Source organism: Artibeus jamaicensis, unplaced genomic scaffold, assembly GCF_021234435.1.
Source record: "Artibeus jamaicensis isolate MK-2021 breed Jamaican fruit bat unplaced genomic scaffold, CSHL_Jam_final contig_3109, whole genome shotgun sequence".
NCBI lineage: Eukaryota > Metazoa > Chordata > Mammalia > Chiroptera > Phyllostomidae > Artibeus > Artibeus jamaicensis.
In genome coordinates, this window is record NW_026521716.1 from 339,830 (window position 1) to 358,840 (window position 19,011).

General features: G+C 53.6%; 2 protein-coding genes across 3 annotated transcripts; one reads left to right on the top strand and one right to left on the bottom strand.

The window, feature by feature from the left end:
• Nucleotides 1-3,501: 3,501 nt before the first annotated feature.
• Nucleotides 3,502-8,210, bottom strand: TMEM134 (transmembrane protein 134). Its single transcript, XM_037135317.2, has 7 exons — nucleotides 7,970-8,210; nucleotides 6,996-7,060; nucleotides 6,445-6,534; nucleotides 6,216-6,292; nucleotides 4,193-4,237; nucleotides 3,968-4,021; nucleotides 3,502-3,890 (listed from the first exon to the last, which is right to left on the bottom strand). The coding sequence occupies exons 1-7, from the start codon at nucleotides 8,141-8,143 to the stop codon at nucleotides 3,808-3,810; spliced, it is 588 nt and encodes a 195-aa protein (XP_036991212.2). The 5' UTR covers nucleotides 8,144-8,210; the 3' UTR covers nucleotides 3,502-3,807.
• A 5,355-nt stretch (nucleotides 8,211-13,565) lies between these two features.
• Nucleotides 13,566-18,753, top strand: AIP (aryl hydrocarbon receptor interacting protein). 2 transcript variants are annotated; one of them, XM_037135277.2, is made up of 6 exons: nucleotides 13,566-13,775; nucleotides 15,886-16,065; nucleotides 17,216-17,404; nucleotides 17,767-17,943; nucleotides 18,042-18,175; nucleotides 18,448-18,520. In XM_037135277.2, exons 1-6 carry the CDS (start codon nucleotides 13,677-13,679, stop codon nucleotides 18,518-18,520), a joined length of 852 nt encoding a protein of 283 aa, XP_036991172.1. In that variant the 5' UTR covers nucleotides 13,566-13,676. The 2 variants fall into 2 exon arrangements, with proteins under 2 accessions (XP_036991172.1, XP_036991171.1); XM_037135276.2 differs by having other exon boundaries at nucleotides 13,570-13,775; nucleotides 18,042-18,183; nucleotides 18,448-18,753.
• Nucleotides 18,754-19,011: the final 258 nt, after the last annotated feature.

Sequence of the window (19,011 nt, forward strand, 5' to 3'; positions counted from 1 at the left end):
AAAATTAAAAAAGGAAAGAAATTCACTCAGCAATGAAGGCAGAGTACATACTAGAGAACAGTCGGGAAAGAAACCAGTACACATGCTGGCGGATCTAAAGAAGCATTTACTGTAAAGAAATTAATTCGGAGGATTTTAAAAATAAGGAGGGACTAAAATAAAAGACAAAAACAAAATGGAAGGTGGGAGGGGATGCTTTAGATACGCTGAAATCTTTTTCTTGTTTTTCCTAGAGGATAGATGACTTGATTAACTTTAGATGTTTTTAACCATTTAAGGGTAAGCACCAATATAATATAAATGGGTTCGGAATGAATCACAGAAGAGGAAAGGGGCAAAGGGAAGAGTTCTGGATTAAGCGAGCAGAAGGCTGGGAAAGGGGGCAAAGCAAAGAAAAACAGAGTCCATAGAAAATGCTAAAACAGAAGGTAGAAATAATGACAACAGCTATAAAAGATTAGGTTTTCCAGTTAAAAGTGTGAGTCTCAGTCCCAGAAGAAAGTCTCAGTTTTAGACTGGGTTCCCAGTGAGTGACAGAGACCCAATGTAATAATGCCTTAAACCAGACAGAAGTTTACTTTCGCCACAGGAAGCCTTAGACCACACCCAACCCCAGGGTCTTCAGGGACCCGGCTCCTGCTGGCTGCCTGGCCATTCCCAGCGTGTGCTCACGTCTGTCGTTCGGGTGGCAGGATGGAGGCAGGGACAAAGGAGAAAGGAGGCAAAGAGCGTGAACCCCATAATTATACCTCATTAGTAGAGCTCCTCACCGGGCACACCTAGACACAAAGGATGCTGGGAAGTGCAACCCTCGTTTGAGGTTCTGCGACTACAAGGGCCGAGGGCAAACACCAAAGGGCAGATACCAGCCTCTTCCCCACAGCTGAGTGCGGGATAGAAGAGACACTTCCCAGCACAATGACCACCGCGAGGCTGAAAGTGACAGGAGGAAAGGAGCCGAAAGGAGGCGTGGGCGCGAGGCAGAAAGCATTAGAGAGTCCTGGCTCACGGAGGAAATCCGACGTCCCTAATGTACGCAACCGGTAACGTGTTTTCCAAGTTAAACGTAAATTATGTTTAGAGTTTGGATATTCCTTATTCCCTGAGGATAGTGTTGCTGTCAATCCAACTTGGATGACTTGCGAAAGCCAAGCACATCGGCTCCACTACAACTTTAAACGTTTCAATTCCGTGTTCCGTTGAAGGGCCCCTGGAGCTCAAGGGCAGGCAAAGGTTTTCGCAAAAGGGCCGCACAGTAAAGAGGCGAGGCTCGGAGGACCGCCCGGTTCCCGCTGCAGCCACGCAGCCTGCCGCTGCCCGAGTCACGTGTAAGCAAATGGAACTGCTCAAAAACAATGAAATTTGACTTACTGACCCTGAAATTTGAGTTGTATAAAGTTTTTTTAGAATTTATTTATTTATTTTTAGAGAGAGGGGAATGGAGGGAGAAACATCAATGTTGCTTCTCAAGCGCCCCCTACTGGGAACCTGGCCCGGAACCCAGGCAGGTGCCCTGACCGGGAATGGAACTGGCGACCCTTTGGCTTGAAGGCCTGAGCTCAATCCACTGAGCCACACCAGCCAGGGCAAATTGTATAAAGTTTTATGTGCCACAAATCATATTATTCTTTGACTTTTTCCCAACCATTATAAAAATGTGAAAACCATTCTTAGCTTAGGGGCTGTACTGGGTCTGTGGGCTAGTTTGCTGGTTCCTGACATAATGGTCGTATACTATGGAGAATCCCCCTGCGGGGACAGCTGTGTTAAGATTGTGGAAAAACAAAAAGTTATGACCATAGTAGCAACTCTGCATAATAATTTGCTGATTTGCAGACTTTCAATGAATGTTTTTTGTGATTTTTTCCTGTATTTGTTCTGATTATATTTATTGAAATGTAATTTTATGTCTGAAAAATCTGGTAACAAACTGTGGGTTTGATTCTGTATGGTTTTTTTTTTGTTTCACTTTTCTAGTTTTTGTTTTATCTTAATGTATTGGCCTATGATGAAGCTAGGAATGAAAATTGGTTTTCATTTCAGCTGCTTGGAGAACCACTCATTTAGGAGTTCCTGCATCCAAGCAGTGACCCCGAAAGTGCCTTGACAGGGGCTGAGGGTGGGAAGGTGGGGGGGGGCAGGAGAGCAGGAGTGAGAGCAGGGACCTGTGTGTCCACCTTTTTCAACAAAGTCACGGAAATCAAAAGGCACCGTCCTGTCCACTGCATACTCAGAGGAAGTCAGGCCAGGCCAGCCAGGTCCTTCCTTTTTCTTCAAGTAAAATTTTTAAAAAGATTTTATTTATTTACTTTTAGTGAGAGGCGAAGAGAGGAAGCGAGGGAGAGAAACCTCAGTGAGAGACACATGGATCAGTTGCCCCTCGCACAACCCCAACTGGGCACCTGGTCTGCAATCCAGGCCTGGGCTCCGACTGGGGATCGAACCAGCGACCTTTCTGTTCCCAGGCCAGCGCCCAGTCTACTGAGCCACACCAGCCAGGGCCCAAGTTTCTTCTCAATGGCACTCACGTTTTTACTGGGGGAGACAGACTGTAAACACGTAATTACATGAACAGGGTCTTATCAGCCCACACCTGTCCATCCAGACCCTCAGTTTCCCAGTTCGTGACCAGCTTAGTGACCTTCTCCTCCCCACCGGAGTCATGGAAGCCCTAGGTTATGTTCCTAACTTGGTCCACTGGTGAGTCAATCTCTCTGGGCCTCAATTTCCTCATCTGTGAAATGGGGCTGAGGAGGTGAGGATGGGAAACAACTGGTTGTTAAGTGCTCAGCACAGGCCCTGGTGCCTTCTGAGTTTGCTAAATGGTAGCTATTATGATCTCCAATTTCAGGCTTTGCAGAGGTTTTGTTTCCTGGTTCTTAGGATTCTGATACACTCGGATTTTTCAGAATTCTGAGATGGTCTGTTCCTAATGTTCTGTGCTCCTGAGTCTTTGTTCACAGAGGGGCACTGTCTGTCATACATGACAGTGTCCTACTTCCCATGTCCTCTCCTCTGTCTCCTATTTCTCCCGACTCCCAGGCCTAACAAGTAGGGCAGTGGGTGGAGGGGCTGGGCCACGCCTTGTCGTGGCCCACATTCTGAACTGGCTGAGGCAGCCCAGGGCTCCGGAAACAGACCGGAACCAGGATAGCAGCCTCCAGGACCCGGGCCTGCGTCCTCTGAGTGCCCTTGGCCAAGGCAGGTACTAATGCTGCCCTTACAGTTGAAAACAGGGGCAGGACGGACAATGCTAAGGGCTGGGGCAGTGAGAGGCTGGAAGATGTCCCTGTAAATTTCAGGGCTGAAGACTCCCAGGCTAAGCTTGGCCCCTACCGCGGAGCCGAGCAAGTCTGGAGCTTCAGGGCTGTCCTGTGTACATGGGGAGATGGGTGGTCGGGGTGCCCTTGGGTCCCAGGGTCAGCCCTTTTCTCAGCCTTTGTGGGAGGGGGCTGTGGCCAGGCTGATGAGCGGGGTTGGAAGGAGAGCACAATTCTCTGCTGGATATAACTACCCCTTTTATTAGCACAAGACACCACCAACCCAGGAGCCTCAGAGCCCGAGAATAAGTTAAGGCACAGAGCAGGCGAGGGGCGACTTGCCCAGGGAAAGGGAGCGCCCCAAACTTCCTGAGGAAACTATGGATGGGGCCGGGCCCTGAGGGTCCTGGAGGGGGTACTTTTCCATTGAGATGAGGGAACTGGAGTAGCGTGGGCCGCCGAGGAGCGCCCCCTAGGGACGAGAGGAGGCCACCAGGGGCCGACGTGGGTCCCTGCCGTCGGTGGTCCCTCAGCGTCTGCAGATGGCTCACTTCTCGAAGTAGGGCAGGTAGAAGAACTGGAAACCCCGGTGGCCCTTGACCGCACAGTAGATGAAGATCACGTGGTAGACTGTGGGCGGGACCAGTCAGCATCGAAGCCCCGCCCTTCCCGGTCCCCCTCCTCCCACCCACCAGCACCCCTCTCACCTCCTGGGACCAACAACAGGAAGCCGGGCACGAAGAAGATGGCGCTGGAGACGCCTTCGGGAGGAGAGGAGAGGCCGGGTCAGGGCAGGGAGGCACCTTCCGCAGTAAAAGGGGTCCTTTCTGGCAGGGAGGGTGGTGAGTAATGGCAGGCGGAGGGCTTGCAGACAGGCCCTGGGCACAAGAGGGGAATGAGCACTGCCTGCGGAGGTGGGAGGGGACACTCACCTGGTGAGGGGGCCACCTCCAGTCCCACGCCGATCAGAATCAGCACTGCACACAAACGGAGCCGAGAGGGTGAGAGCGGAAGCAGGGGACAAGGGTGTGGACCCCCAGTCGCCCCCCACCCCGCACATGGCTTAGGCTTGAGAACAGCCTTACCCCGCCTGTGCTGAAGGTCCCTAGGCAGAGACCCTCTCAGGTAAGCTCGCCAAGCTCTGTGTTTTCAGAGCAAGGCACCTGGCAGGCCCTGGGAAATGTCTGCAAAGAGATGTTTTTACCTGCTCCTTGGTAGCACCTGTTCTCCATCAACAAACATTTATGGAGCACCTGGTACTGGGAATGGGGGGGGCAGATGAAGTCCCGCCCTCAGGGCCCTTCCCTAGTGGGACCAACAAAACCCTGCAAGCTACTGCCCTGTGATCTGCAGGGTGGGCGGGCAGTGCGGAGCCTGGGGCGGGGGCATCTCAGCTGAGCAGGCAGCAGTAGCAATAACATTTAGCAACCACTTACCAGGTGCTGCCAGACACCGGGCTAAGCACATGACATGCACGCCTTACTCGTCACCTTGACAGAATGAGACCCATATGATCCCCATTTCACAGAAGATGAAACTGAGGCCCAGAGAGAGTATTCTAGACACAGAACAGTCTGGAAAGAATGAGGGGCTTTCTAGAAGCTTCCAGCTTTTGGTGAGACTGGAGAGACAAGGCCCAGGCTTAAGGAGTTTGGCCCAGCCTCTAGGCCCGGGGTGGGGGAGATGTAGACTTTGGCTGAGGACAAGGGGGTGATGGGGGAGCCGGGGAGGTCACAGCTGGATGGACGTTCAGACTCAGAGTCCTGGGCCCCCAGGTAGAGGACAGGAGGCGGAGGGGAGCAGTGGGCTCTGCAGCCTCCGGGGCTATAGCCCGGAGGCTTGAGGGGCTGCCCTGAACTGTTATTGGCTTGTGCACCTCAAAAGGGGTGTAATGGGGGCTGAACTCTCCCTGCACCCTGGCCCAGGACTGTGGGCTCTGCCCACTCGGAGTAGTCATCTTTTTTTCTAATTCCTACAAAGGCCCTTTATGGGTGTATGGTGGCCCCTAGGCCTTGCAATGTCACTGATGTGGGTTTAAATCCCAGCCCATCTACTTAGCTGTGACCTGAGGAAGTCCCTTCCCCAGCCTGAGTGTGTGTCCTTATTTCTGGACTGGGATGGTGACTATGCTTGCCCTCCTGGGGGCTGGGAGGGGATAAAATGAGATGAGGCGTGTGGCCAGTGTGACCAGTGCCCTCCGTGCAGGTGCTGGGGAAGTGGTAGGTCACCCCCCCCCCCCCCCCCCGAGAGCTGAAGCAAGGACTCTGCTTGGCCCAGAAGACCAGGGGACTGGACCTTCCTGGAGGAGGGAGAGTGGCTGCCACCCACAGTGGGGGCCTCCTATGGGCCCCTCTTGATCACAACCCTAGACCTTTCCTGGGGACCCTGACCCCTCAGCCTCATACAGAGTGAAAAGCGTGGGAGTCAGAAACCATGTGACTACGAGCTCTGCCTGCTCTGGGCCTCAAGCTTCCCATCTGAGCACTGGGGGCTGGTCAGAGGTCCTCGCCAGCCCTCGGGCTCCAGAGAAGGGGGAGTGACGGGTGCCCTGTGGTTCGGGCTGGCAGCCCTGGCCATGGCTCCAGGCAGCTGCCCGAGCACCTGCCCCTCACACAGGCTCTGGGTCACAGCCCTATCTCTTCCTTGCTGTGCGACCTCTGTTGGGTGGGGCAGATAAGCCTGCCCTGCACCTGGTTTGAAGTAGATACAAAATAATGGATTAAACAGGCTAAGTTTAAAAACAACAAAGGTTTGGAGCACTGCACCAGTTTGCTGAACGGCCAGGAGGCTGGGCCTGCTCCTCTCAGAGGCCTCAGTTTCCTCGCCTGTAAAACTGGGGTGGGGTTGATGGCTGCCAGCCACCTCCCCAGGATGCTGGGGGGCTCAGTGGGCCAAGGCGGATGCAGAGCCTGCAAAGGAGGGGGACCCCTCCCAGGGGCTCTCAGGGACACTCACCCAGCCCTAGCAGCAACAGCAGGAAGGAGGCCAGCACTACCCTGCGGTTCTTCTGGATCAAAGGGTGTTGAGTCCAGCTGGGTAGCAGGAGAGCAGGGTGGGTGTGAAAGAGGCGACAGGAGACCCACCCTCTCCTGTTACCCTCCCCACCAGGAGGGCTGAGGGGAATAGCCAGGGCGCTCTGTACTGGGGCTCTGCCCCAGGCAGCTCAAGGAAGACGGGGTCTCACCTGCAGCAGGCATTATAGGAGCGCTGGGTGCTGCTGCTGATGGTGCTAAAGGACCACTGGGAGCTGCGGACGGATGTTCGGCCAGAATCCCTACAGGAAAGATGGCCCAGTGAGGGGCAGAGGGGAGGCAAGGCAGGGGTCCCTTTGGGACAGAAGTCATGATGTGGGACCAGGGCTGGGTGTTCCCACAGAACAGAGGGCACTGAGTGGGGGCAGGATGAAGAGGAATTCAAGGGCTGGAGGTTTTTGCAGGACTGGGGTGGACAGTTGGGGATTCAAGCTGGGGATTCCTGCTGGATATGTGATGTGAGAAGGTAGGGGTCAGACCAGGCTAGGATTTCTTCGGCATAGAGAGCCTGGTGGGGTGGGTGGGTGAGGCTAGCGCTAGGATAAGGTGACCCTGCAGGACAGGGAAAGCCAGGAGAGGAGTGGGGATCAGATTAGGGATCCTTGTAGGACAGAATGTGAAAGAGCTCAGTTAGGTGGAAGACTGAACGGGAGCCAGAGGCACAGCAAAAGGGGTACAGGCTGGGTCCCCACCTGGCCCTGACCTGGTGCCGATTCCCCCATCTGGCTCCGGAGACGCCTGGGTTCCATCCTCGTCGTTCTCCAGGTTCTATTCCAGAACACGGGGCTCAGGAATTACTGAGCTCAGGCCCTTCCTCACTCCCCTTTCAGGGAGAGGAGGAAAGCAAGCTCACAGCTGTTTGCCCCGCTGCTTGACAGCTGCTCACCTGGCCCCTCCCCCCTCACTGCGGAGCAGAACGGGTTTGATGATTCACAAACCGAAACCAGGTAGTGGGCAGGAGCTGCAGGGGCTGAGGGCTCTCAGCTTGGGTCCTGGGGCCAGGAGATAGCCCAAGTTTGGGATTCAGGGTGGAGAGGTCAGTATGGTATTTCAGGGGTCCCATTTGGAGGCTCTGGATTTGGGGAGGGAAGGGAAGGCCCATGGTTTCCAAGTCTGGGGCATAGAAATCTGGTCCAAGTCTTCAAGAAAAGGACAGAGTTGGTGGAGGTCGTCTGGGAAAACGGGAATTTCCAGTTTAGTGGGAGTTAAGGTGTGGGCGAGGATTCATCATGTGAGTGGGAGCCCCCAGCTCTGGGGAAGAGGATGGAGTAGGGACTTGTAGAACAGAAGAAGGGGTGCAGGTTCCTGTTAGATCATCTGGCCTGGGGCTCAGGGCGGCTGGCTGCTCCCGAGTATGGACAAGGTCTGGTTCAGGTACAGAAGGGGTCCCCAGCTCCCCCTTCCAACATCTGAGAAGGAGTATCAGTGCCCAAGACGGGTGAGGACTCCAGCTGGGGTGGGAGACGAGCTCCTGGGCCCAGTTTCTGGGCTCTCAAGTGGTGGCTGGGGACCAAAATCAGAGCGAAGGGTCTGGGCAGAGCTCTGCATCAGTGGCCACGTCGTGGGGCAGGCTCCCACTCCGGCTAGGGTGTCTAAACAGATTCTCCCTTGAGGTGGGGTTCTTCAGGGTCCGGCCTGGGGTCCCGCCCAACTCTTGAGGAGGGCCGGGCCGGTCACCTGGTAACGCAGTCGAGACTGCTTGTCCTCGTCAGCCACCTCGAACCGCGCCCGGCGTTCGAAGTGCAGCGGCCCAAAGCGGGCAACCCCGCTGGACTCGGGCCCAGGGCCCGCGTCCTCCAGGGTCAGCTCGAAGGCGTCATCGATGCTGAACTGGGGCCGGGTGGCGCTCATCGCCCCCGCTTGGTCAGACGCCCCGCGCCGCCGCCATCCGCGCCCGCCAGTCTCGCTTCGCTGCGACCCCGCCCCCGCACGCAGGCCCCGCCTGGTGCCGTAGTCTGGGGAGCTCACTCTCCGGCGTCCCGCCCGAGGCCCCGCCCTCACGTAACCGCCCCGCCCCCCAGCAGACCAGAGCTGCCGAGCACCGAGCTGACTAGTGGGCGGGGCATCCTCTGGTTCTGACCGTGCTGGTCCCCTTCCTGCGCCGCCCGGCGGCTGTCTGCGTGAGCGACCACCGGTGCTGCGATCCGAAGCAGTCCCCAGTTGTGTACCGACTTGGAGGGGAAGCCTGCCACGCTTTGTCCTACCGGCTGAGGTAGGGCCTTCTGCATCCCATCCTGCTCCCCCAGTGCCGTGAGCGTCTGTTCGCGATATAGTCTTTCCTATAAATCAGCCTTGGTCCTGCTCCGATTGTCTGATTCAAGCCTTAAGAACCGAAAGAGCAGACCCGCCTGTGGGTGACACTGGCACTAAAAATAACGGAGCCAACACAGGTGACTATGCGGTTCACTCGGATTTTATTAATGCAGGTTCACTCAGTTTTTATTAATGCAGATTTAATCCAAATCCATACTAACCTAATAACAATACCAATCACTCAGAAACAATCAGTAATAACATCACATGAGAGAATAGGGGGACAAAGAACCTGAGTCCCCGAGCCTCACTGTGGGTCAGGGAGACAGCATGGTGCTCAAGGGAGCCATCAGCGTCTTGCAAGGGAGAATCTCTGGAGCCAGGTGGGCATCAGGGCAGAGGAAGTCCTCAGGCCAGCTGGTGGCCGGTGCTAAGGGAGATCAGCCTGGCTTGGAGCAGCACTCTGGTATGTGGGGCTTGGCTGTCTCAGCGGTGGTCTGGAACCTGCCTCAGTTATATCTTTGAGAGTGGTAGACTCCGTCCTTCTGGGCCTTTTGATAAGTGTTTGTCAGCCCTGATGGCAAGTGGGGAGTTTCCCCAGGAGCCTGTCTGTGGGTGGTCCCAGTCTGCAGACACGCTGTCTGATCACATGTGCAGATATCTTAGATGTCTCCTTGCCAGATGTGTCTGGCATGATTTAGGTAGTTTCCCTCTTGAACCAAATTGTCATGGCTGACTGACGCCATCTTGGTTGACATGAGTGACTCCATTTTGTTTTACATACTTTATGGTATCTTGACCAGATCGATGCCATTTTATTGGTCCTACTCTCCACATCCAGTTCCAAGGAGACTCTAGGGAACTGTTTCCCTACCCTTATTCACCAGAACTTTGCATGGGAAGGGTATTCTCTCTCACCACCCTACAGCTGTGCAAACAGGCTCAGAGAGTTTATGTAGCTTCCACTCTCCTCCAATCCACCCTCTACTCAGTAGCCGAAGTGTTCTTTAAAAACATATCCGATCCCGCCCTGACTGGTGTGGCTCAGTGGATTGAGCATTGACCTGTGAACCAAAGGGTCACCAGTTTGATTCCCAGTTTAGGGCACATGCCTGGGTTGCTGGCCAGGTCCCCAGTGAGGGGCGTGCCTACGAAGCAACCACACATTGATTCTCTCCCTCTCACCCTCCCTTCATCTGTCTAAAAATAAAAAGGAAATAAAATCTTTAAAAAATAAAATAAAAACAAATCTGATCCTTTTCTCTGTGTTATTCTTAAATAAAAGTTTATATATATGTATATTTGTATATACACACATATATGTATTTCTAAGTCACTCCCATATAAACTGTCCCTTGGTTTCCCATTGTGCTTGGAATAATGTCCAAACTCCTGACTAGAGTCCACAAAACTCTGAATACTCGGGTCTCTGCCTGCGTTGCCCGGTCTCAACAAGTGCCCCTCTGCCCCTCCTCACCCCCTCAGCCATTCAGCCTGAGCTTGACTTCCCTTAGGGTCTGTGCACGAGCTTTCACCTATGCCTGGAAAGCATGTATCACCTTTCAGGGAAGCTGTCCCTGACTATGCAATCTAAAGTCAGTTTCACATCACACAGCACCTTAAATTACCTTCAGTTTTATTCACCACTGTGTCTGCAGTGCCCAGAACAGTGTTTGGCATTAAGTAGATGCTCAAAATATATTTGTAGAAGAAATGAATGTGTGCTTTGTTAAAATCCCAAATGCTTGCTGACAACAAACTATCAACCATCAACAACTGAACTTAAAAAAAAAACCTGAAAACAAAAACTAAGCAAACAACTAGAACAGGAACAGAATCAGAGAAATGAACATCACATGGAGGGGTTTCAGTGGGTTTCAGGGGGAGGGGAAGAATGGGGAGGAGGTACAGGGAATAAGAAGCATAATTGGAGCCCTGGCTGGTGCAGCTCAGTGGACTGAGCACGGGCCTGCGAACCAGACAATCGCGGTTCGATTCCCAGTCAGGGCACATGCCAGGGTTGCAGGCAGGTTCCCTGCAGGCCAGTTCCCAGCAGGGGACGCACAAAAGGCAACCACACATTGATGTTTCTCTCCCTCTCTCCTTCCCTTCCCCTCTAAAGATAAATAAATAAAATCTTAAAAAAAAAAAGAAGCATAATTGGCAGGCATAAAATAGAAGGGGAGAGGCTAAGAATGGTATAGGAAACAGAGAAGTCAAAGAACTTATATGTACGACCCATGGACATGAACTAAGGCAGGGGGAGCTGGAGGGTTGGGGAGGGCATGGCAGAGGGGGGCAAAGGGGGAAAATTGGGAAAACTGTAATAGCATAATCAATAAAATATATTTGTAAATAAAAACAAAAGTACATTGTGACACATACAAGAAAATCTCACAATGTTTTAAGTAAAATTACAATTTTGCGTTGTGCTGTATTCATTCTTGGGCTGCATGTAGCCTGTGGGCCGGAGGGTGGACAGCCCTGAAAGGGGAAGGAGGTCAGTGCCCCTGACTAAGTAGTTGGGTTGCATGCTTTAAAAATTCCTGAGGTACACTGGTTGAAAATTGCTGACGTACAGACAAAATATTTTATTTTATTTACTTATTTTTATTTATTGATTTTAGAGAGAGAGCGAGATGAAGGGGGAAAGAGAAATATCAATTTATTGTTCCACTTATTTATGCATTCATTGGTTGATTCTTTTTTTTAAAGATTTTATTTACTTATTTTTAGAGAGAGGGGAGGGAGGGAGAAAGAGAGGGAGAGAAACATCACTGTGTGGTTGCCTCTCATGCACCCCCCACTGGGGACCTGGCCTACAACCCAGGCATGTGCCCTGACTGAGTATGGAACTGGTGACCCTGTAGTTCATAAGCCGGCAGGCACTCAATCCACTGAGCCACACCAGCCATGGGTGTTTTCCATGTAGATACAATCACTCTCTCTTTTTTTTTTTTTTTTTTGGTTTATTGCTTTAGCCAGGATTTGCTCAGCAGCATCCCGGACAGAGAGAATTCCTTGTCTTGTTCCTGATCTTGAACAGAATGTGAATACTTATTTCATCCTTCTTAATCGCATATGGCTTTCATCAACTGAGAAAGTTCCTCTTTTTTCCTGTGAGTTTTTATTATAAATAGTCATGGAAATCCATCACATGCCTTTTCTGCATGTTTTGAGGTAGCTACGTGAGTTTTCTCCTTTTGTTCACTGATGTAATGAATTACACGAATAGATGTTTCTAATATTAAGCTCTTCTTACATTCTGGGAATGGGCCCTACTTGATCTTGATGGTTTTTTTTTAAGTTTTTAACTGTGGTAAGATACACGTAACATAACATTTACCATCTTTAACATTTTAACACCGGTTCAGCAGTGTGAATTACACTCGAATTATCTCACAACCAGGACTTTTCATCTTGGAAAACCGAAACTCTATACCCTGCTCCTTGAACGACTTTTCATTTCCCCCATCCCCAGAGAACCGCCATTCAACTCTCTCTCTCTTGGAATTTGACCACTCCAGGCACTGCATATAAACGGAATCATGTAGTATGTCTCTTTCTGTGAGAGGCATTCACTTAGATATTGATGCATTTTTTATATACACTAGTGGATTCAATTGGCTTAATATTTCATTAGAATTTTCATATCTATATTTACTAGTAAAATATTGCATATATATATTTAAAGTGGGGAAGACAGATATGTGTATCTTTGTGTATTTCAAATGCACACACATAGTCAGAACTGCAATGAAGGAGAAACACTGGAGAGGAAGAGGAAGAGAGCGGGGGTGGGGGAAGGGAGAGACAGAGAAAAAGAAACATCAATTTGCTATTCCACTTATCTATGCATTCATTGGCTGAATCTTTTATGTGCCCCGACAAGGGATCGAACCAGCAACCTCCACATATCAGGAGGATGCTCTAACCAACTGAGCTCCCTGGCCATGGCCTACTTTTTGTGCCTTATGGTATATTTATCTGGTTCAGGAATCAAGATTAAAGAAGGCCTGTAAAATATATTGGTTGGCTTCCCTCTTCTCCTATTTTCTGGAACAATCTGTACAAGATACAGACTACTTGTTGCTTCAAAATACAGTACTGGACAGTAAAATTTCCTGTGTTGGTTAAAAACAACAACAATAAACAAAGCATGTTTCCCTTTCATCTCAGAGGTCCTGCCGGTCTCAGGGGACTTCCTGTAGGAAATGAACCACTGTAAATATCTGAAGCACTCAGCACCTGGGCCACGGAGGACCCCGATAACCCTTCCCAGTTATGATGATGAGATGTACACAATGCACAGGCCCCAGGACACCCTCTTACGTGGTGACCTAAACCTCTGACAGCTGTTGTCCACAGCTAGCTTCCTGGGGCTGAGACAAACGCTGTTTTAGCCCCAACGTACCTCGCTTCTATCATTCATGTGTTCCCTTATATTTAATGGGCACCCACTTTGTGCCAGGCACTGGGGAGTCAACGGCGACGACACGCCCACCACCAACCCCACATGGCGCTCTCTCAGTATCTTGGGGAGCTTACGGTCCCACAGGGATACGGAAACCCTCCTTTCCCTCTTACTCTCGTTTTTTTGGAAAGCAAAAAACAAATTCAGTATTTAAAATTCACGACTACCGTGCTTCTAGATATGCAAAAAGAAAAAGCCAAGGGAATACACAAAAATAGCTTTTGGGGAACGGCGTTACAATGAGCCTCATCCCCCCCCCCCCCCCCCCCGGCCTAGTCCCCATTCTCTTCCCGTAGATCTGAAATGCTGTTAAACTATTTCTACAACTTTAAATGGAGTGGCACCAGGCCACGTGGGAGGTCCGCAGTCCTAATCAATTCAAGGAGGAGAGTACTAGGGACGCCCCTAAGCCAATCTGACTGCAAACCCTGGCCCCACCTCCCTGACCGGCCCCGCCCCTGGCCCATCCCGCACGCTCAGCCGAAAAGCAGAGAACCAATCACCGTCCGTTTCCACAATCACTCCCTTTTTGGCGTCTGCCATCAGCCTAAATGGCGCCACTTCGGAAGTTGCCGAAGAGCCTGAAGTTGCCGAAGCAGGTCCGGAAGCTGCCGAGCAAGTCCGGAAGTTGCCGAAACAGAGCAGCGGGTAAGGAGGATGGCGGATGTCATCGCAAGCCTCCGGGAGGACGGGATCCGAAAGCGTGTTATACAGGAGGGTCGAGGAGAGCTCCCTGACTTTAAGGATGGAACCAAGGTTAGTGTCCTAGCCCGGCCCCTTAACCCCCTCTGCGGCGCTGTGCGCTGGCGAAGCGGGAGGAGGCCTTAGGCGAGAGGTTGCGCATGCCTAGAGAGCAGCGGCCCTGTGACCCTACGGCTCACGTGGAGCTCGACGCTGATTGGTCTGGATTTAAGTAGGGGATTAATTTGGATGTGTCTGCCCCGCCCCTGGGTTTGGCGCTGTGATTGTATTGGCCCAGGAGGCCGTCATGAGGCATAAATAGGTTGGGGGGTGTTTGCCCTCAGTGCTTACACAGACCCATTGCTGGAGAAGACCCTGAACTGGAAACTTGGGATCTGGGAAGGGCCCTCATGGACTGGGGGATGGTGACCTTGAAGAAGGTCCTGACAAGGGAGATTCTGGATGGAACAGACACCAAGAGAGAACGTTGTAAGGAGAGTAAAGTTCTTTGAACAATGGCACTGAAATAACAGGGACAGACGATATTAAATGACCAGTCACCAGCACTGATTGAGTGCTCACTATAGGAGCACTGTGCTAAATGGTTTCCAAGTTTATTCCTTTCCATTTCTACAATGTGGGGTGAGTAGAACTGTTGACGCTGTTTCACTGATGTGGAAACTGAGTTCAGAGAAGCAGCGTGGCAAGGGTGAAGGGTGTGGGCTCCTCTAACCATGGCCAGTTGAGGGTTGGGTCTTCAGATCCCTTCCATCTGCACTTACCCCCAGAGGACCTCATCCAGTCTCATCCCATAACATGCGCCGTGCCTGGACTAGCCCACGTGTACATCTCTGCCTTTACCTGTCCCTTAAACCTGACATCGAACCCCCTACTCACCATCTCCACCTGGATGTCTGGTTGGCAGCTCAGACTTGACCTGCTCTGCCCATACCTTCCCCATTTTGGTTAAGAGCACCTCCAGCTTCCTTGCTGCTCAGGCCAAACACCTCGAAGTCTCCATGGTTCCTCCTGTTCTCTCACGCCCCACAGCAATTCCTCAAAATACACCCAGGGTATGACTACTTCCTACCACTTCTCCCATCACCACTCTGGTCCAGGCTGCCATGGTTTCCCCGGGGTTATTGCAGTAACTTCCTAGCTTGCCTTCCTACTTCTGCCCTCACCCTTCTACAACCTGATATCCTTCCTCCTCTGCTTGGATCCATTGAGTTGCTTCCATCTCAGAGTAAAAAACAGGGCCCTCACCTGCACAGCCTACGGGCCCCGGGGGCAGAGATCCACCCCTGCTGACCCTGTGACCCCGTCCCCTGCAGTCACTCACCTTCTGTCACAGGGGCCCCATGGCTTCCTGAATGCACCACACACTGTCCCTCTGAAAGGCTTTTGTGCTGCTGTTCTTCTGGCTTAGAAAGTTCCCACCGCCTTGCATCTGCCTGGCTTGCTTCTTCCCCTACTCCCTTTAGATCTCTGCTTAAGGTCCCATTCCCCACCTCATGTGAACTCCTCCCGCCCCACCTGCTGCTGTTTGTTTTCTGATGCAGAGCACTTGTCTCCACCTTACAGAGCACATTGTTGTTTGAGGCCCGTCTCTCTCTCTCAAAGATTTTACTTATTTATTTTTAGAGAGAGGGGAAGGGAGGAAGAGAGAGGGAGAGAAACATCAGTCAGTTGCCCCTCGAGCACCCCCAACTGGGGACAGGGTCTGCAGCCCAGGCATGTGCCCTGACTGGGAATCGAGCCAGTGACCTTTCGGTTCACAGGCTAGTGCTCAACCCACTGAGCCTCACCAGGCAGGAGGCCCATCTCTTTCTTCTAGATGGCCCGTGTGAGCTCCAGGGGGGCAGGGATTTTGTTTCGTTCACTGCCATGGCTAGCACAGAGCTCGGGGGCATAGTAGGTGCCCAGTGAATATTTGTTGGAAGAATGGTTGGAGCCGGCTGCTGGGCTCCCCTCCTAGGCCATCTACCCACTAGCCATGTGACTTGGGCCTCTTCCCACTTCCCTCTCCTTGACTTAGTTTCCTCACTTGGATGGTGGGGTAAGGGTCAGGTGGTAACCCCTGGGCAAGCTCTGCCCTTCTGCTGTCTGCAGGCTGGAGCTGGCCTTGTGCTCAGGGGCTGGGTGAGGGTTTGTGTCCTTGCCTGATCCCACATGCGGCCTGCAGGCCACATTCCACTACCGGACTCTGCGCAGCGATGAGGAGGGTGTTGTGCTGGACGACAGCCGGGTGCATGGCAAGCCCATGGAGCTCATCGTCGGCAAGAAGTTCAAGCTGCCCGTGTGGGAGGCTATCGTGAGCACCATGCGTGAGGGGGAGATCGCCCAGTTCCACTGTGATGTCAAGGTAACTGATGTCCTGCACCTGCCTGCAGTGCCGTGGTGTCTGCGCTGTCTATCCAGCCATTCCTAGTCCCCATCAGGGCCTTCACCCTGGCTAGGTCATCACCGACTCCCACCAGGGCATCCCAGCCTCTTTTCTGCCTTCTCTTCTCCATTAGCCAGACTGTATAGCCTGGTTCTCAAATGCAAGTGACCCATGCAACTCCTTGCTTTGGGACTGGGTAGCTCCTGGTCAGCATCAGGCTAGAGCGGGAGCTGTAGCTGCTCACGTGGCCCCGCAGGGCCTGGCCCCTCCCACTCGCCTCCCTGCCTTTCCTTTCCATCCTCTTTTTGGCTGAGATCCTCCCTTACACCTCACAGTGAATTCCTGGGTCACCACCCCCAGGAAGCCTTCCCTGACTACTAGTGAGTGGTTGGGTTGAACCCCTGCTCCGGGTCCTCCAACCCATCTTTTCTGGCATGGCCTGAAGGGTCTGGTCCTCTGCCTGAGTCTCAGCTACCTCAGGGAAGGGGTTGGGTTTGTTGACCTCCAGCTTCAAAATGCCCAGAGTGGGCCACCCCAGAGCCCAGACTCAGGAGTGTCTGCTGGTTGGATGCAGACAGCAGGGTCAGTGAGATGAGCTGGTTAGACCGAGGTGTGGTAGTCTTGTTCCCCCACCCCAGCAACTGTTTTCTAGTGAAAGGAAAAGTCTGGGTCCCCCAGACCTGAGGGTCTCTCCTGCTGTGGGTTGTGGAGCTGCTGAGCTCAGCAATGAGATAGGCCCTGAGTGGGCAGGCACAGGGCAGGGCAGGGCAGGGCACGAGAGCAGGCAAAGGCTCTGGGAACAGAGTGTGGTGAGTCCTGCCTGTGAGCTGCGTGCCTGTGAGGACAGAGGAGATGGGTTGACAGTGGGAGAGTGTGGTCGTGGGGACACGAGCTTCGCTCGGTTTGGTGGCCTGAGTGTGTGGAAGGAGGTGGGGGCCTGTCTGGGAGAGAGGATGCTGGGAGGCCAGAGTCCCGAGGCGAAGCCCTCCTGAGTGTCAGCGGAGCGAGACTGGACCAGCTGTGGTCCCTCTCCAGGCCTCAGCGTTCTTTCTCAGGTGGTGATGGGGCAGGAGCTGGGCCTCTTGGGCCACAGTGATAGAGCCCCTGGTGCCCACTCACTCTCCTGCAGCACGTGGTCCTGTATCCGCTCGTGGCCAAGAGTTTACGCAACATTGCAGCCGGCAAGGACCCCCTGGAGGGCCAGCGGCACTGCTGCGGCATCGCCCAGATGCACGAGCACACTTCCCTGGGCCACGCCGACCTGGATGCCCTGCAGCAGAACCCCCAGCCTCTTATCTTTGACATTGAGATGCTCAAGGTAAGGGATTACCAAGGCTCAGGCGCGCAGACAAACTGCCACAGCCCAGCCTCAGAGCGGGAGCCAGCCCTGCCCACCTGCCCAGGGCTCGTGGGCTCCATGGATAGACTGTGGGGGCGTTAGGGCAGGGCAGGTACAAGAACACCGGTGTGGGACCCCTGACTGTCCCCATGGGGCTCCCTCCTGTTCCTTCAGGTCTCTGTGACAGGGGTCTTCACTGTCTTGTTCACTGTTCTGTTTCCAGAACCTGGCGCAGTGCCAGGCACGTAGGAGGGGCTACACCAACGTTTGGTGAATGGTCAGTGAAAGCATCCATTGTCTGGAGTCCGGGGTTCCCCGTAACTTGGCCCATGCCCTGGCAGGTGGAGAACCCGGGCACTTACCAGCAGGACCCGTGGGCAATGACAGATGAAGAGAAGGCAAAGGCAGTGCCCGTCATCCACCAGGAGGGCAACCGGCTGTACCGAGAGGGCCACGTGAAGGAGGCCGCCGCCAAGTACTACGATGCCATCGCCTGCCTCAAGAACCTGCAGATGAAGGTCCGCCCCCGGCCTCGGCCAGTGGGTAAGGGCCGGACGTGAAGCCTGGGGCCCCAGTCTCAGCCTCAGCTCTCCTCTTCCTGCCCCCTTGTCCCCAGGAACAGCCTGGGTCCCCAGACTGGATCCAGCTGGACCAGCAGATCACACCACTGCTGCTCAACTACTGTCAGTGCAAGCTGGTGGCTCAAGAGTATTACGAAGTTCTGGACCACTGCTCCTCCATCCTCAACAAGTATGACGGTGAGCTCGGGCACCGGGCTGGGAGGGTGGCGGGGTCAGGTGAGTGGCCTGCAGGGCACTGGGGTCGGGACTGAGCCTTGGACATCACACCTATTGCGAGCTCCCACAGCTTGGCTGAACATTCCCCACCAGGCAGGGCTGTGGGCCTCGTGGTGCCGGAGATGTGAATGGCGTCATGAGATTGAGAGGGCTGGGCCCCAGGCTGGGCCAGGCAGCCAGTGGGTGCCCCCTCGGGCCCTTACATGCCTGCTGCCACCCCTGCAGACAACGTCAAGGCCTACTTCAAGCGGGGCAAGGCGCATGCAGCTGTGTGGAATGCCCAGGAGGCCCAGGCTGACTTTGCCAAGGTGCTGGAACTGGACCCCAGCCTGGCGCACACTGTGAGCCGGGAGCTTCGGGCCCTGGAGACACGGATCCGGCAGAAGGACGAGGAGGACAAGGCCCGCTTCCGGGGCATCTTCTCCCACTGACGGGTCCAGCCCACCCTGCCCAGCTCTCTGCTGCTGCCGCCAGCCCGCCCGCCCCCAGTACATCATGCTTCTCTGTACATAAAGGCCTTATTTATCTCTCTGTGGGCCTGCAGAGTTAATCCACTGGGGGAGCCAGCGCCATCGCCTCGCATTTCCTGGTACTTGGGTGGTCCCGGCCCCAGCACCCCATTCACCTGCTCTGAGACCTCTCTGGGCGTCAGCGTCCCTGGCAGAGAAATGAGGACGACCTCTGCCACAAAAGGCTTCTGGCTGGCCAGGGCTGCAGTGCCCGGGGCCTTGTCTTAAGGGAGCAGTAGAGTTCGTGCTTCAGTGACACGCTTTCCCTCCGCCCTCTGAT

Excerpts from the sequence above, each read along its gene's own strand:
- TMEM134 (XM_037135317.2), bottom strand. The coding sequence starts at position 8,143 with ATGAGCGCCACCCGGCCCCAGTTCAGCATCGATGACGCCTTCGAGCTG. Across the intron at positions 4,238-6,215 it reads GCTGTTGCTGCTAGGGCTGG|TGCTGATTCTGATCGGCGTG; the intron begins GTGAGTGTCCCT and ends GTTTGTGTGCAG. Across the intron at positions 3,891-3,967 it reads CCTGTTGTTGGTCCCAGGAG|TCTACCACGTGATCTTCATC; the intron begins GTGAGAGGGGTG and ends TCCCGCCCACAG.
- AIP (XM_037135276.2), top strand. The coding sequence starts at position 13,677 with ATGGCGGATGTCATCGCAAGCCTCCGGGAGGACGGGATCCGAAAGCGT. Across the intron at positions 16,066-17,215 it reads AGTTCCACTGTGATGTCAAG|CACGTGGTCCTGTATCCGCT; the intron begins GTAACTGATGTC and ends ACTCTCCTGCAG. Across the intron at positions 17,944-18,041 it reads TCAAGAACCTGCAGATGAAG|GAACAGCCTGGGTCCCCAGA; the intron begins GTCCGCCCCCGG and ends CCTTGTCCCCAG.